At 51.5% G+C, this 15186-nt stretch overlaps 1 protein-coding gene and 1 long non-coding RNA gene across 2 annotated transcripts; one reads left to right on the top strand and one right to left on the bottom strand.

Moving 5' to 3' along the window:
• On the top strand, positions 1–6695 carry VSIG4 (V-set and immunoglobulin domain containing 4). Its single transcript, XM_017838331.1, has 7 exons — positions 1–265; positions 1579–1935; positions 2586–2867; positions 4146–4214; positions 4785–4898; positions 5200–5221; positions 6033–6695. The coding sequence occupies exons 1-7, from the start codon at positions 211–213 to the stop codon at positions 6217–6219; spliced, it is 1086 nt and encodes a 361-aa protein (XP_017693820.1). The 5' UTR covers positions 1–210; the 3' UTR covers positions 6220–6695.
• Positions 6696–9279: 2584 nt separating this feature from the next.
• Positions 9280–13574, bottom strand: LOC108509073. Its single transcript, XR_001878572.1, has 3 exons — positions 13461–13574; positions 11351–11415; positions 9280–10332 (listed from the first exon to the last, which is right to left on the bottom strand). It is a non-coding gene; the product is annotated as an uncharacterized LOC108509073 (long non-coding RNA).
• Between the last annotated feature and the right edge of the window lie 1612 nt (positions 13575–15186).

The following is a 15186-nucleotide window of genomic DNA, read 5'->3' as shown; positions in this document are numbered from 1 at the left end:
ACAAGGAATGGGACTGGAGAGATCCATACAGCCTCTCTCCTTCCATTACCCTTCACCTAACCCAGCAATGAAATGGACTCGTGATGTTTCAGAAAGAGGATCCTAGATGACAAAGGACAGAAGAAAGGGAAGTGTTCTTCACTTGCAGTCTGGTCCCAGGAGGGTGGGGGTCTCTCAGAGAAAGGAAGACAGACCTGCAGTTCTGAGAGAATGAGAGAAGTTGGGTGGATAGTGGTGTTTGTGATGATTTTCATCAGCTGCAATGGTGAGTAAATATTTCTATGGATAAGAACAAAAATCAGAGTACTAAGAGGGTAGGGAAAGTCTTTTGAATTATATTGTCTTAATTTTTTTAAACTGACAAGTGTGGAAAGTCTTTAGTTTATTGTATTACCAACAGAGTCTGAGAATTCACAAGGTTCTCCTTTGGGACTGGATACAACGAGGTGCTTTTAAAAGTGGAGCAAATGGGACAGTATTGGGCAAGTCAGCTCCCCTGCCCCAAGGCAGGAACAGAACACAATTGTTTGGGACTCTTGGAGAGGACCCTGTCTGGTGTGCCAGCTTTCAAAACAGTCCTGGTGAAGCTGGAATATGCATTCTACTAGAATTTAATAATGCATCCCCATCATTATGCTTGCATGGCCCCAGGAAGAAGAGGAGCTGTAATTGTGAGACCAGGTGCAGGCACAGGAGATTCCCCTTGGTCTCTCCTATCTGCTGACTCCCTGGTTGCATCAGGAGAGCTTAGATAGCCACCTTGGCTTCAGTTCCTAAGCTTATGACTGTATATACCCTCTCTCAGGGCACGTATGACACTGGCAGCAGCAGAGGAAGGCTCTGGGAAACAGGAGAAAGGTGCTTTAACAAGTTGTATATAGAAGCACAGGATTGCTCCTGACGTTTAGAAAAATGGGTTGAAGTACATTCATCATTTCAGCACAAAAAACCAGCTTTGCAGATTTCTGGGATCTGCCTCATGAGCGACTTCTTGTGTGAACATAACCAGTGCCTTTTTGGGGAGGTGAAAGGTAAGAGGGATGAGGGGCATGGGGAGAGGTGAGCCAAGTCCAATGAAATTCAGTTGATTTGCTACTTATAAGAGGCACTTCCCAGAGGAGCTGTGGGATCCATGGCCAGACAGCTGGAAAGATTGCAAGAATGAGCAGAGAAAATCTGCCCCCTCTTCTTCCGTACTTACCTGAGTGCTTGGCAGGGTGCTGATCCTGTCAGGAAGTTTTCCAAGGCTAAAGCAAAAGGACTGGCTTCAGTCCACTATTCCCATTCCAGGCCCAGGACTGCAGGGAATATCCCTAAATGCTCCTGCCTGCAAGGAGCCCCTCTGTACCAAGAAGGAACTGAGAACTGGTAAGTGTCCAGAGAGAGACACAATAAAAACAGCCATGAGGTCAAGGCAGCCGTTCAGTTCCCTGTGCTGGCTTAGTGGCTGTTGTGTCCAGCACATCTGAGACACAGCCACAGGCTGGCTTGCACTGCCGGTGAGTCCCATCCGTCCTGAGGATGTTCCCCTCTTCTGCTGCATTCTGATTTCTTCCCTTCCACTGTTTTTCCCTTCAGCCCTCCTGGATCTGTCTGGTGTCCACCAGGTCAAGGGCACATGGATGGGATCTACCACTTTACCATGTACCTACGTGCCTTCAGAAGGTTTCACAGAGCAAGCACTCAGTTGGAGTGTGGAGCGGGACTCTAGCACCTCTACCATCTTTCGGAGGGATGATTCTGGTGACCACATCTTGCTGTCTAACTTCCGAGATCGAGTCAGCGTCCCAAAACACAGCCCAGGGAATGTCTCACTCCTAATTGAGAACCTTGAAATGCCTGACAGCGGACACTACACCTGTCAAGTCATCTGGAGGTCTACAAATAACAGCTTGATAACAAGGGAGGTGACCACTATAGTTAAAATTGTCAAAGGTAAATCCCACGACAAACCCCTGCTCTTGTGGAGTCAGTTAATCCGAGAGCAGGTAGGAGAAGCAGTGCTGGTGGAAATAGTCTTTCACACCACACTGTCTACCCCATCCAGGCTAGGGGTTGAGGCATCTGCCTCCCTTGATGTGTTAGTTATCACTTCTCCACTCATGGAGGTGTAGGGATGGACTGGGGAAGGGGGTCAATTAGTGTACAGCCCAGTCTGGATCTACTGATAAGCCACTTGAACCAGCGATGCTTGAAATAACATCCAGATCTGATTTGGGTTCTCTGCAGGTAGCCAGCCACTGTCTTTGTGGTTCTTGTAGCAAGTGGGTGATGTGTGAGCCAAGTTTGCCTTCTCCCCTTCCCAAGCATCCTTGGTGTGCGCTAGAAATAACTGTCTTTCTGCAAGGGGGGTTACCCCCCAGCAGAACAGGACTTTGTGATAGGGCTGGAGGAACAGTGGCACAGCTGGTGTAACCTTGTTTAAGGTACGGGTGATCTGAACTCAGCCTATGCAGGGAGGTGATGCAAGAACCACTTCATCCTGAGAAGGCACTGACGGCCAGAGTGAGAACTGCCGTGGTGGAGGGACCTTCCCCAACACGGCCAGGGCAGCGTGACCTGGGCCTCTCTGCTTTGTCTTCCAGTGGCAGCCACCAAGCCCATCATCAGGGCCGGCGAGCTGGGGCTGACGGTCCCGGCCGGAGCCAGCACCAGCCTGACGTGCGAGGCCAGCGGGTCCCCCCCCATCAGCTACCGCTGGTTCCGGAGCACCCCGGGGGGGAAAGTCCTGCTCCGGAGCAGCGGGGCCGAGCTGGCGTGGGACAGCCTGCGGCCCTCCGACAGCGGGATGTATTTCTGCGAGGCAGCAAACAGGGCTGGGGGCGGAGTGGCCCAGCAGAGCGACACCGTGCAGCTGACAGTGACAGGTGAGTGCCCAGAGCCACAGCACAGAACATCTGGGGCCCTTCAGCAGGGCAAAGGAACAGCCCTATTTCCCTGCCCTGAAAGAAGGAAGCACCAAACACCTTTAGTACTCCTTGTCGCCGGCTCCAGCTTGTGTCCTTCTTTATTTCCTGTATTCGATTTCCTCCTCCTCTTTGAGGAACTGCTCTTTCCTGATGCAAAAGAGGTTTTGTATTTCAAGCACTTACTGATTCCTCTGTGGGGTTTTTGAAGTTCTCACTGCCTCTGTAATGCTGCCCACTGCAGTTCAGCAAACTTAGACAAGGAGTCAGGAGGAACAAGTGAGTGGCAATTCAGTGGGGGAACAAACTAAACTGGCCTTTGCCGGACAGGCAGACGTGCCGCACTTCACACACGCCATGATCTGACTCCTCCAGGCTCCACACAACGGTGCATGGTAGGGTGGACTCGATGGCCTCAGGGGTCTTTTTCAACCTAAACAATTCCATGATGGATGCATGGTGGAAAACTTACAGCTCTCCTTGGCTGGTAAGTCGACCAGCAGAGCTGTGAAGCCCACGATGGCACAGCCAAGCACAAGTACCACACACTGGCCTGTGAAAGAGGCAAAGCTTGCTGAGCTCCCAGGTGACGAAGCTCTGCCTGAAACACCGTGGTGGTTTTCACAGCAGTCGCACATTGGAGCAAACAGCACGGGAACAGGGATGAATGCTGGCCATGCTGGCTGACACTGCTGCCACGGCATCCCCCTCCTGCCCACTGCATGGGGCTGGTTCCTCCTGCTCCTGTCCCTCCCTGCTTCAGAGTGTGCCTGAGGATGGCAGGGGGCAAGAAAATGTCCTCCATGTCCCTCTGGGACCAGAACTCTTGGGGTTGCAGAGCTTCAGGGGAGGTCACCTAAGGCAAGAGACCTGGCACGGGGCCTCACACCTCAGGGAGCTTACAGCGCAGCTGTCGATGGCAAAGCCAGGAAATCACCACAGGAGAGAGGGAGCAAAAGAGTTCTGTGAAAATCTGAATGAGTGCCAGCAGGACAAAGCCAAAGGGTTTCCAGAGTGTGCTGTAGTCAGGCATGATGCACCATGTCAGCTAGATCTGCCAGGAACCCCTGGAGCAAGGGTCAGGGAGCAGGGATGCAAGTGCCACAGGCTGCTCCAGGGTGGTTGGCAGGACACACGCAGGATGACAGGTGAGTCCAGTGCTGGCAGAGCAGACCCTGCTCTCCCAATGTCAAGGGCAGCTCCCGACGGGGTTGTGATGCATCCACCATTCTCCATTAGCAGATCTGCTCCCAACAATGCTGGTCTCCAGGATGGATACTGCTCCAGAAGGGCCTGTCATGGACACAGGTGAGTGGAGTCTTGTGCTGGAAAACACCAGATTTGCACAGACAAGAGTGGGCTGACAAACACCATCTCATACCAGCTCCAAATCTGGCTGCTGTGCTTATGGCAGATCCAGCTGAAGGGAACAAACCCCTGCCATGCCAAACCCCAGGCACCGTCCAGGCAGAAGATGCCCTTCTGGCTCCCACCCACAGGCCTGTTGAGGGGCTTTTGCTGCCTGGAGTTTGCTTGTGTTACCATCCAGGGACACCCCATCCCTGGAAGTATTCAAAGACAGGTTGGATGGGGCTTGAAGCAACCTGGTCTAGTGGAAGGTGTTCCTGCCCACGGTTACTGGTGGACCCAGGTGGGCTTTAAGATTCCTTCTAACCCAAACCACCTTGGGATTCTGTGACTCCACTGGGAAGTGACTGAACCCCAAAGTGCCCTGGGCCCCACCTCCGGCACCGCCGCAGATTTCTTTCGGGTTTAAAGCCCGTCCGAAGCAGGCCCGGGCACTGCCCGCTCCCGGCGCTGCGGCGGGGGCTCGGCCCGTGTCCCCCCGGCCGCGGTCACAGCGTTCTCCCCCCGCAGGTGCCCCCCCGGCCCCGCTGCTCTACGGGACCGTGGCCGCACTGGCCGGAGCCGCGCTGGGCGCGCTCGGGGTGGTGGCGGCGCTGCGCTGGAGGCGGCGGCGCAGGAAGGAGGGTGAGCGGCGGGAACGGCCGGGCACGGCCGAGGGATGGGCGGTGGGGACAGCTCCGGCCCGAGGGATGGGCGGTGGGGACAGCTCCGGCCCGAGGGGACGGGCGGTGGGGACAGCTCCGGCCCGAGGGGACGGGCGGGCAGGCAGGACGGCTCCATTCCCGCCGTCCCCAGCTCGTCCCCTCCAGGGAGAGGCCTGTGGGAGAGTTATTCCCGAATGTGGGAACACCTGGAAGCCAAGTTTTTTTTTGTGACACATAAAACAAGCCGATGCACATCTTGGATTTTTTTTTTTTTTTTTCAGATCCTCTCTATGAAGTTGCTTTGTGAGTGTAATTTCCTACCTGGCACATTAAGCACGTTGTACTGGTGTCTGCTCCTGCAAAGCCTCTTGGCTCAGTGAAAACACAAAGATTTCTTTGCCTTGCGGGGGAGGATCTGAACATTTGGCAGTTTAGTTAGCAGCACGAGGACATTAATACTTGAGCACAGGAGATAGCCAGACTCTTTAATGTGGTGGAAAAACAGAAGGATACTCTGGGTCCTTTGCTCTGCCTATCCCATGCCATGGGAAAACTGTTCTGTTTAGGAAATTCCCACCATTATTTAACAAAGCAAAGGACAGGAATTCTCATATCTTCCCTAGAGATAAGTTCCCTCTCTACATGCCTTTCTCCATAAGAAACATGTCTCAGTGCTTGCCCAGGTATTACTTTGTGCAGTTCCTATTTGCTTATGATTATACGAACACATCTTCTGCCTGGTCCTCATCTCAACCTTCTAACCCTTCATACTGCTTTCCTAGTCAGAGGCACACCCTAGCCATCTGTAGCCATTTTTCCCAGTTGCTCCTGGTAATTACTTTCCAAAGGCTAGAGTGTCTGCTGGTAAGTTTAGAATATAACATGATAATGCCATGAGAACTTATGGTACCAGGGTTAACTGTTCAGCGCTTCTTTTTGTGTAATTCTTTTAACGTCATTTTCTAGTGTCTTTCAGAGCCTCACAGGGCCTCTCTAGAGTAATATCAATTTTGCCATTCCACATATTATGTGGTAGATCTTGTCTCTGACTAACATGTAAATTAAGTGCTGTCTGCTTTAGTCATCCCACTCACTCGTGTCTGTCCTGTCCCAGCCACAGCACTGCAGGTGTCACGGCGCTGGAGGCTGAGGTGAAAGTCCCTGTTAAATGTCTTCACAAGGAGACATGTTCTAATGCTGAAACATCCAATGACACTTTCACCGTGAAAGACAGGAAGAGTCCTGAGTATGAGAACCTTGTGACTGCAATGGAATCAGAATATGAAACAGAGGGAATTTAGCAGAGTACCAGCTCTTCTGCATGAGCAGCCATGCAGGACTGCACATACCAAATGGTGAACTTAACAGGAGCAAACCGTTCCTCCTGTTGGTCTTCTGCTCTGATAAATGTTTCACTGCTTGCTTAAACCCAGAGGAGCTGCACAATCTTCTTGGGCTTTGGCAAACAAGGCCTTGCCCGCTGGAGCAAAAACCCTCAGCTGAGCATTTGTCTATCCACTTCTACAGAGTGAGTAATTTCTGAGCAGCCTGAATGACTAAGGTCAGGAAGAGAGGATCTGAGGGACTTGGAACGTGAACGTCTTTAGCCTGCAAATCCAGGAGTAGCTGGGTGCAATGCTGCCAGCCAGTAACAGCAGCAAGGGGTACTTTTCAGTGCATGCTCCTGTTAGGACATCCCAGGCTGCAAAGAACCAGGGATTGTGCTGGAAATGGACGTCCTCTGGCTTTTGCAGTACAGCAAATACTGGTTTGTACATCCTGCTTGTCCCTGAGTCTTTTTTTGTTAGAGCATAATAAAGGGACCACAGATGGGAGGTTGATGTCCCAGGAATGTCAGTTTTGCTATCAGACTGGAGCTCAGTGCACAGAGGGAGAGGGAATGAGTCTCCAAACTGCCACCACTGGTTTTCTCCTGGAAAACCAGAACTGATGTTGAAGGAAATGGTGGCATTTAGTTTTTACAGTGTGGGGGCCAGAGGCATAACAAAATAGAGAGAAATTTGAAGCATTTGAATAATGATTAAGGGACCTCTCTGGATTTAACAGACTGACACTGATTTACTCTGTGGGACACAAGTCAATCTGTGTGATTATTAATGCTGACCTACGTTACAGGGATGCTGTGGGTGCTCATGATTGTAAAATGCTGCTCCTGCCTTCAGCTGCAGCATGTTCCCTACGATACACTGTCACTTGGCAGCCTGGTTTGCCTCTTCATTGTTAATCATTTGTACCTTGCCTGTGCTGAGATGCTGCTGGCAGAGGTCTGTCCTCCCTATCTGTCCCTCCAGCCAGCATCCTTCTGTTCTCCAGGCTTGTCAGGGAGGGGGGATGCCACCTGTCCTTAACAAAGCAAATGTGTAAGAAGAGTTACTGGCTTTTATTAAACCAGTGGGTGCAGCAGGGGGAGCATGGGGAAGCAGCTGAGCTCAGGTCATGCACACCCTCCTGCTTGTTTGTGTGAGGCTGCTGCGCTCCCATGAGGCAGGCAGGATCCAGCCTGTCCCTGTGGGGCCACAGCAGTGCCAGGCCCCCTCCATGCACTGGTGCCTTAGCTCACATGTGGGTGCTGCTCTCTCAGACCCACCAGCTCCCCTGCCCCAGCTGGAGAGGAGAGCTGAGCCCTGAGCGAGGGTAAGCATCGTGGGGACTGTTTGGAATGCGTGTGGGTCTCTGATGCTTTGCCCCTGGGCTGAGGGAAGTCACCCCTCACAGGGTGTGTTTGCTGTAGCCTCATGTACACCCCCACAAGCAGGCCCTGGAGACCCCGCGCTGGAGAAGCTGCTGGCATCAGCATTCAGGGCTGGTGTGGAACAGAGGAACGAGGGGGATGGGAAGCTGCAGCCACACTCATGCAGGGCAGAAGCATGTGGTGCAAAGTCAACACCGTGTGGAAAGGGAACTGAAAACTTCCCAGCTTCCCCATCCTCACCTCAGCGTACCCAGGCCCAAAACACGATATGGCGCTCTCTTTCCCCCCAACAAGTGCCATCCTCATTAATTTTCAATTAGCCTAGCGTTTTGTGCAAATTTTCTTGCTGTTATGAACTCTGAGCTCCAGGTTCACTCATTGACTATGTAACACCATGGTTTTTCCCACTTGTCATTCCTCCCAGCACTGATCTGCCCTGAGGAGGTCTGGACACCTTCCTCAGAAGACCCAAAACCTGAGAGAAGCTGCAGAGAAAGAAGACAACAGGAGTTAAGAAAGGGGGAGCAGATGCTCCAGTTGGAGCAGCCCCCATGTTGTCACTGCCTCCAGTTTGGGCAGCAAAAAGGCTTTGGTCACAAGCAGCAGAACAGTGGAAACACAAAAAGTCTGTCTCTGGTGCCAAGGTGGTTGTTTTTCCCTGTGCAGCAAGCGTGTGATTATTTTTTAATTTATAGTTTTTGCATGTTTGGTAGTAAAACCTGTTAGAAACAGAGCATTTTTCTTCTGGAAGTCACAGAGGATTTTGCTATGTTTCATCACCATCGAACCAGAGAACTTCTCCTTTCCTTGCACTGGTCACTCACCCAGTGATGGGACTCATCTGCTGAGTCCCAGCTCTACTCCAGCACAGAAGGAAAACCTCAGTTTCTGCTCTGAAACAACACTGCCTCCAAAGAACACACTATCTTGAGTGGCTGGCGCAGTGTCACAAGACTTACAGTTCCCGTTGCCTCAGAGCAACTGCAGTGCCCATCCCATGGAGGCTTTTACACCTGCTGGGTTTGCCCCCTACTTCAGAGCAGGGACATGGGACATGAATTCCCAGAGAAATTTATCCCACTCTAATTAGTTCTTGTAAGAGAAGAAAAGGTTAACTTTCTTCCCCTTCCCCCCAGCCATCTAGAAGGAACCAGGGGGTGGAGGGGAGAGTTATCCAAAAAGCAGAGGGACAAATTCTACTGAAAGCAAAAACTGGAAATGCACAAGAAAACAAAAATGAAGGACATAAACAAACACTTGGCCAGCTGTGGTGCAGAGGAGGTTAGGTCTGTTGAAACCTTGAGATCTGGGTGACAGCAGGGTTGGGGCTGACAGAGTTGTCTGCTACATTAAGGATCCACAAAGCAAAGCCTGAAATCATAGACCTTGTTCTCTTTTGAAGCTGACCTCAGTGATAAAGATCAGGGTGATATCTGTGAGTCATGAGTAGAGTAGGTGCTGGAGAAAGACCATGGGAGTGTGAGTCATAAGGAGTAGGACTGTCTTTGTCCAGAAGCGCACAAGTTATTCAAAAAGCAAAACACAGTTTGCTTAGGCAATGATACAAATTCATGGGTCTCAGCTTCATATGAACTCCAGCTTCTTCAAAATATTTACTAAGAAATACTTGCAACAAAAAGCCCAAAACGCTTAGTATTCAAGTTTATTAACATTCTCAAATATTGCAAATTTTGCTGGTGGTACTGTCCTAAAACAAGTCAGTAGGGTCTTGGGAATTTTTATTTATTTCTGAGTTTTCCATGTCAAATGCTTTCAGGGAGTTTGATTGGGTTGGACACTGCCCCCACTCTGACATATCTGAAGCTGCAGATCTGATATGCCACAAGCCAGTCATTAAAAACACTTACCAATTGTGACATCTTCAAGTGGGATGATTTAGAGGGAATTACTTTCATTAAATAGCAGAAACAGGCAACCTTGCTGCAAGGGCTGACTAGGAATGACCATCCAAAGACAAGGAGTCTTCTCCAAACAGCAAGGCTGCCGGGAGAAGCAATGGACTTCATGGTCCAATTTAAAACAGATTGAGCAAACATGCATTTTTCACTGGCTGATGAGCCAGAGATAAGTTAATCAGCAGCCTCATTGGTTTGTACTCTGAATGAAAAAAGATTCCTACATGTGCAAAGAAAAGATTTTGTATTATGGGTAATACTGCCTGTACCCATGATGTTGTGATTATGCTTGCCAGAATCCTTGTTAACTGAGCAGGATGATTAATTAGCAGCTGGCTAGTTAATGCTGTGTAGAAGAGCAGAGCACTGTCTTTGGAAGCAAAGAACAAGGACCCTGGGCCCAATTCTCTGCCTTCACAGTGCAGAGAAGCTGCACCACCACCACTTCTGCACAGATGTACTGTTGGGAGGGATACCCCGGTAGACACTTCCAAAATTGGGTTTGAAGGGAAACGTGGCAGCACAGGTGTTCTGTAACAGTGGGACGGGCTGTTCAGTACCTCGGTGGGTTTCTGGAGAGGTGCAGAGCCTGGAGAGGAAGACTCGTGCCAGAGCAGGAGGAAGAGGCTGGACCCCTGGCTGCGCCGTGTTGCTCAGCAATGCCTCACTTGGGGTATTTGACAAACTGACACTCTGCACACTGAGTGTCGGACTCAGCTTGTCAAATACACGCAGTGCCACACTGCAGCTCCCAGGGGGTCACAGTGTCTTCGCTGGATGCCAAACTGGGGGCACAGAGAGAGAAAAGAAGCACAAGAAGAGCTGATGTTAACTTCAGAGGCTTTTTCCAGTTAGCAAAAAACATCATTGACCCTCCCATATTTCCCCCTTCTATACTCTTCTTTTAGTGAGAGAGAACCACATCAGCAGACACTGCCTTCTGCTGAGGAAAGGGAAAGGGTTTTTTTCATGTGAAAGCACAAAATAAAAAACAGTAATGTCCAACACATATTCTCCAAACCCAGAAGAGAGTGGAATAAGGTTTAAGAGCGAGGTAGCAACTACAGCTTTAAAGATAAAATCAGTTTCTTTGCAATTCTTGCATTCCCCCTGTCTCCACCTTCACCTTGGGCGGGATGTAGATAGTGACCAGTTCTTTGTTCTGGCTCCTCCTTCCAAATGGAATTCAGCCATGGTAGATAAAAGTATATTGCAATGGATAAAAGGAGCATGTGTATTTCATGAACATAAGAAAAGAGTGTTAATAAGCTGATTTAAGATCAGCCTACCAGAGTACAAGTGACCCTGTCATCCCCAAAAGGACCCTCAGCCATACCCAAGTGTGGGAAGGCCACCCAAGAAAAACTGAGCAGGCTCTTCAGCAGGTATCAGTGACCAGACTACCCTCAGCTTCAGTGCTGATGTCTAACAGGGGCAGAGCTGGCCTTGGAGGGGGAAGAAGAAAAGAAGACAGCACTGCTCCTGCAATTGCAGCTTAAAATAATCCCCCGTGAGGCTTTCTGAAGGGAAAAACAGCCACCTGAAATGTTGCTATGAGGGACAGATAAGGGGAGGGTACACAGTGGAGATAATTCTATCAGCAGATGGGAATGGAACTTGCTACTCTACCCATAGAGATCATATCTAATCTGAATCAATTTGTCATTGTAGAGGTTCTGGTTTCAAGCTGAAGTGGGTATTTCCAAGTAAAAGCTCAGAGTTATAAAACTGAACAATCTACAGTATACTCTAGGGGAAAACAGAAAGAGTTTTTCTTCCTGCATTCTTCAGTCAGTCTCTTACCGAAGTTAGAAAAAGTCCCCTCCAGGCTGCACATTTTCACGCAGGGCTGTCAGACTGCTCTGCAACTTGTGATGAAAATAAATGAAAAATAAAATTATTGGATAGATTCGATGCTAAACCTAGTAACAGCATGCATCAAAGTGTGGCTGAGTAGCAGAGCCCCAGCATGCAGGCTGCAGCCATTTCAAGGCATGCATTTATTATACAGGATTTGAACTGGAATCAAGGTTATCTCCATTTTCCACCCGGTGAAACCCAAATCACAGCCTGAATTGAAAGCAAGAATACCCTGTGGGCAACAGGGTCTGCTGAACCCCTGGCCAGCTGAAACCTTGGGGTGTGCTTCTCCTAGGAGCTGGTAGCCTTCATCCTAACAGAGTCAAACAATGCTTTGCTCGTGGCAGGCTTCCACTGCATGGTGTCCTGCTCCATATAGGACCTTCCTATGCCCCCAGCCCTGCAGCAGACACTGCAGGGAGCTTTGCCAGACACATATTGGAATATTTGGCTCAGTAAGGTCAATCTCATCTATTTGCTCCAAAAAGTGAAAAACATAATTCAGCACTTTTCCTCCCACAGAAATATGCCTCCTTCTAACAAATAAACTTGCACTTTTGTAACTCGTACCTTGACACCTACCCCAGCCCTCCTGCTGCTGGTGGCTGCCCTGGCACTCCTGACCCCTTGGTGAGCTCTCCTGGCTCCAGTGATCCCTCAGCATCACTGGTGGCTCCCCCAGCACCATTGACCCCCAACTGCACAGCCCTGCACCCAGCTCCCAGAGCAGCCAAGTGCTCCCTCCCCTCTGCCCTGCACCACAAGGAATGCCAACACCATGTGAGTGCCCTCACTCCACATGGTCTCCAGAGGCACATGGCTCCCATTTGTGGAGCCTTCCCCTCCCTCCCCAGTTCTGTGGAAGTTTTCCTGAAGTGTCCAGGAGCAACTGTCCCCTTGGGAGGGCCAGGAAACAGAGTAGCCCTGCTGGGCACTTCTCTGGGAGCAGCTGGACCCACTCCAGAAGCAGACAAGCTCCTGAGGCTTGGGACTTTCCAGAGGCAGATCCAGACTCCAGGCCTCGGCTGGCTGTCAGGAGCAGAGGCACTGGCTGTGGTCCCAGCTGCCCTGCACTGGGGGCACAGAGCACATTGCACACCCAAGGGGCTGCTGTTCCAACAGCCAGCGAACATGGCAGCAAGAGGCCTCTGGGTTTCAGGGACAGTTGTGGGAATGTCTTGCAAGGCTGGGAATCAGAAACATTGCAACCAGCACTTTATGGCTCATACCAAAGGGCCACCAGCTGCACATGCTCCCACAGCCCCTCCACTCACCTGAGCCCTGTGGCCCCCGCCCAAGCACCCTGGACTCTGCCCCCATGGCTGCTCATGCCACAGACACCCAAGGAGGGGAAGAGGGGTGTGTGGTAAGCATTTGTCCGCTGTACTGAAGCCACTGGGACAGTGAGAAATGAAGCTGAAGAGCATGCTTGCACCTGGCTGGAACAGGATCTCTCCCTGGTTACACCCACCTCCATCCCGCACCTTCCTCTGCTCTTTGTGCGCTGCCTCATCTATGACTAATTCAGATCAAAATCTCCCACTGCCAGCAGCTCACAGGCAGCATGTGTGTGTGTGAGAGCTGGGAGACCATGCACACATGCATCCTGGTACCCAGTAGGGCTACATCACTGCTAATTGTAATTCATCCTTATCAAGGAATTGCGGTCCAGAGCACAGTGCTCCCTGGCTGGGACCAGCGGCATTCCATCCCTGAGCCTGCCCTACCCAAAGCACACCCAGCCAAACACCACTGCATCCCTGAAAGGAGGCACCAAAAAGCTCTTCTGGCTGAGGTAGACACACACCCAGCACTGAAGGGAGGCAGCCCAACCCCAGTGGGATTCAGACCCCCTGAAGCTCGAGGTGTAACATGGGGTGGCAGGGAAGCTTTCTGCATCGCCAGGAAAATGGACACCCCATGGGTTTCTGTGTCCAACACCCGTGGTCCTCAGGGACCCCCTGACAGAGAAACAGGAGGTCACCCCTGAAGGACAGATCCTCCCCTGACCCAGCCACCCCTTCCGTGGGCAGGACAGGGAGCTGGCACCTACCATAGTGGGCCATCCCGACCCTCAGTGGGCAGGCACCGGGGGTCGTGCAGGAGCGCAGTGGGGACACAGCCCAGGCACACAGCTTGGTTTTGAAGGGGCAGCTCCTCCTTCAAGAGGAAGCTGCGAATGGGGAAGATAAGGCTGAGGTTAGATAACAGGAAATGTCTGGATGTGAGTGACAACACATCCAGGTTGTGAAAGCAGCCCTCCCCATCCTGCCGCGGGGTACGAGGCTCACAGAGGAGCCGGGTGGGAGGTGCTGCAGGGCGAGGACCTCAGCCTTTGCCCTGTGCAGCCATGACGCCTCAGCGGGCCGGGCTCGGAGGGCCAGCAGCCACCCCAGCCAGAGGCAGCATAGGGCAGGTCACTGGGGAAGCTGTGAGGAGCCACACCAGCTGTCCCAAGTCCGGCCACCTCAGGCCACCCATCCCACAGTGGTCAGGCCCTGCTGCCAGGCTGCTGAGGAGCCATGCAGAGGGCTGGGAAAGCAGGAATGGCCAGAAGGGCTCTGTCGGGAGACAGGCTCATGCCTGTGCTGTGCACAGAGGAGTGGATCTCTTACCCTTCTGTCTGAGGGGCAGGGAAGCAGAGCTCTGCTTGCAAGGATGGCATTATCCCTCAAGCACTGCAGAAAGTTTTGCTCCAAAAGCTTCCCTGCAAGGCTCACCTCCCTTTTGAAGTCACAGGTGTGGATGGTCATGCCTCTGTTCCCTGGCACATGCATGGGTAGACAGGCTTTGCTTTCCCAGTCCCTGACCAAGGAGCCAGCACTGGTCCTGTGCCCCTGCCGGTCCTTCCACACACCCATTGGCCAAGGTCCCCATCCCTGTCTCTGGAGTAGCTCGGCATCCAGAGTGACTGCACAGGAAAGTAAACGCAGTGTTCAGTTTAGAGTTGTAACCAAAGCAAGTCTCGTTGTTTCTTCTCTCCTGTCTCCCCTTGGACAGCCCACAGTATGAGGTGTTCTCAAGTAGCACCCAACATCTCAGTGTTTTCATCCAGCCTGCCCGGGAGCCCAACTGGCCAGCACAGCTCTGGGAACAGAGGCAAGCAAGCTGCCTGTGCCAGGCCAGCAGCACAGCTAGCCATGCAAGGGCCAAACTGATTCAAGCAAACACAGGAATTTTAGAGAGACATTCCTCATATCTCTAGGCCAGTATGGTACACAGTATATTTTGTAAGGCCAGGACTCATTAAAAATATATCACTCTGCACTATCCCAAGCCATCAGATGTTTGCCATCAGCTAGCCGTGCAGTGTGATGGGCACTTGTGAATATTTCTTGTAGGATTGGTTTTTCCACTCCGAGCACTCAGCTGCTGCCCTTCCTTTCCAGCTTTGCCTCCCTGCTGCTGTCTGGCTCTGCAGCCAAAACCCACGGAGACCCCCAGTGCTGACAGCCGGGGCCTGCCCTAGTCCAGCAACTTTCAGTTACATTATCAGCATGCCAGGGCTGCAACCACAGACTTTATGTTCCTGCAGCTCTGTCCAAACCCCCAGTCTGGAAAACACTTACTTATGCCTCCGAGTAACTGTGCCCGCTGAGCTCCCTCGGAGCACTCTCGAGGTGCTCCCAAGCCTGCATGCAGACACAGTGCGATCAGCCATCTGCTAACAGTCAAACCCATCTCCGGTGCCTGAGGGAGAGTTAGATAATGAGGAATACAGTTACTATCCAGTTCCTCTTTCATCTGCCTGTGTTTTAAAATATACTATAAAAGAGGAA

This window comes from Lepidothrix coronata, unplaced genomic scaffold, assembly GCF_001604755.1.
Source record: "Lepidothrix coronata isolate B3197 unplaced genomic scaffold, Lepidothrix_coronata-1.0 Scaffold331, whole genome shotgun sequence".
Taxonomy (NCBI): Eukaryota; Metazoa; Chordata; class Aves; order Passeriformes; family Pipridae; genus Lepidothrix; species Lepidothrix coronata.
Note: the sequence above shows the minus strand (reverse complement) of the source record. Positions and strands in the feature narration are given on the sequence as shown.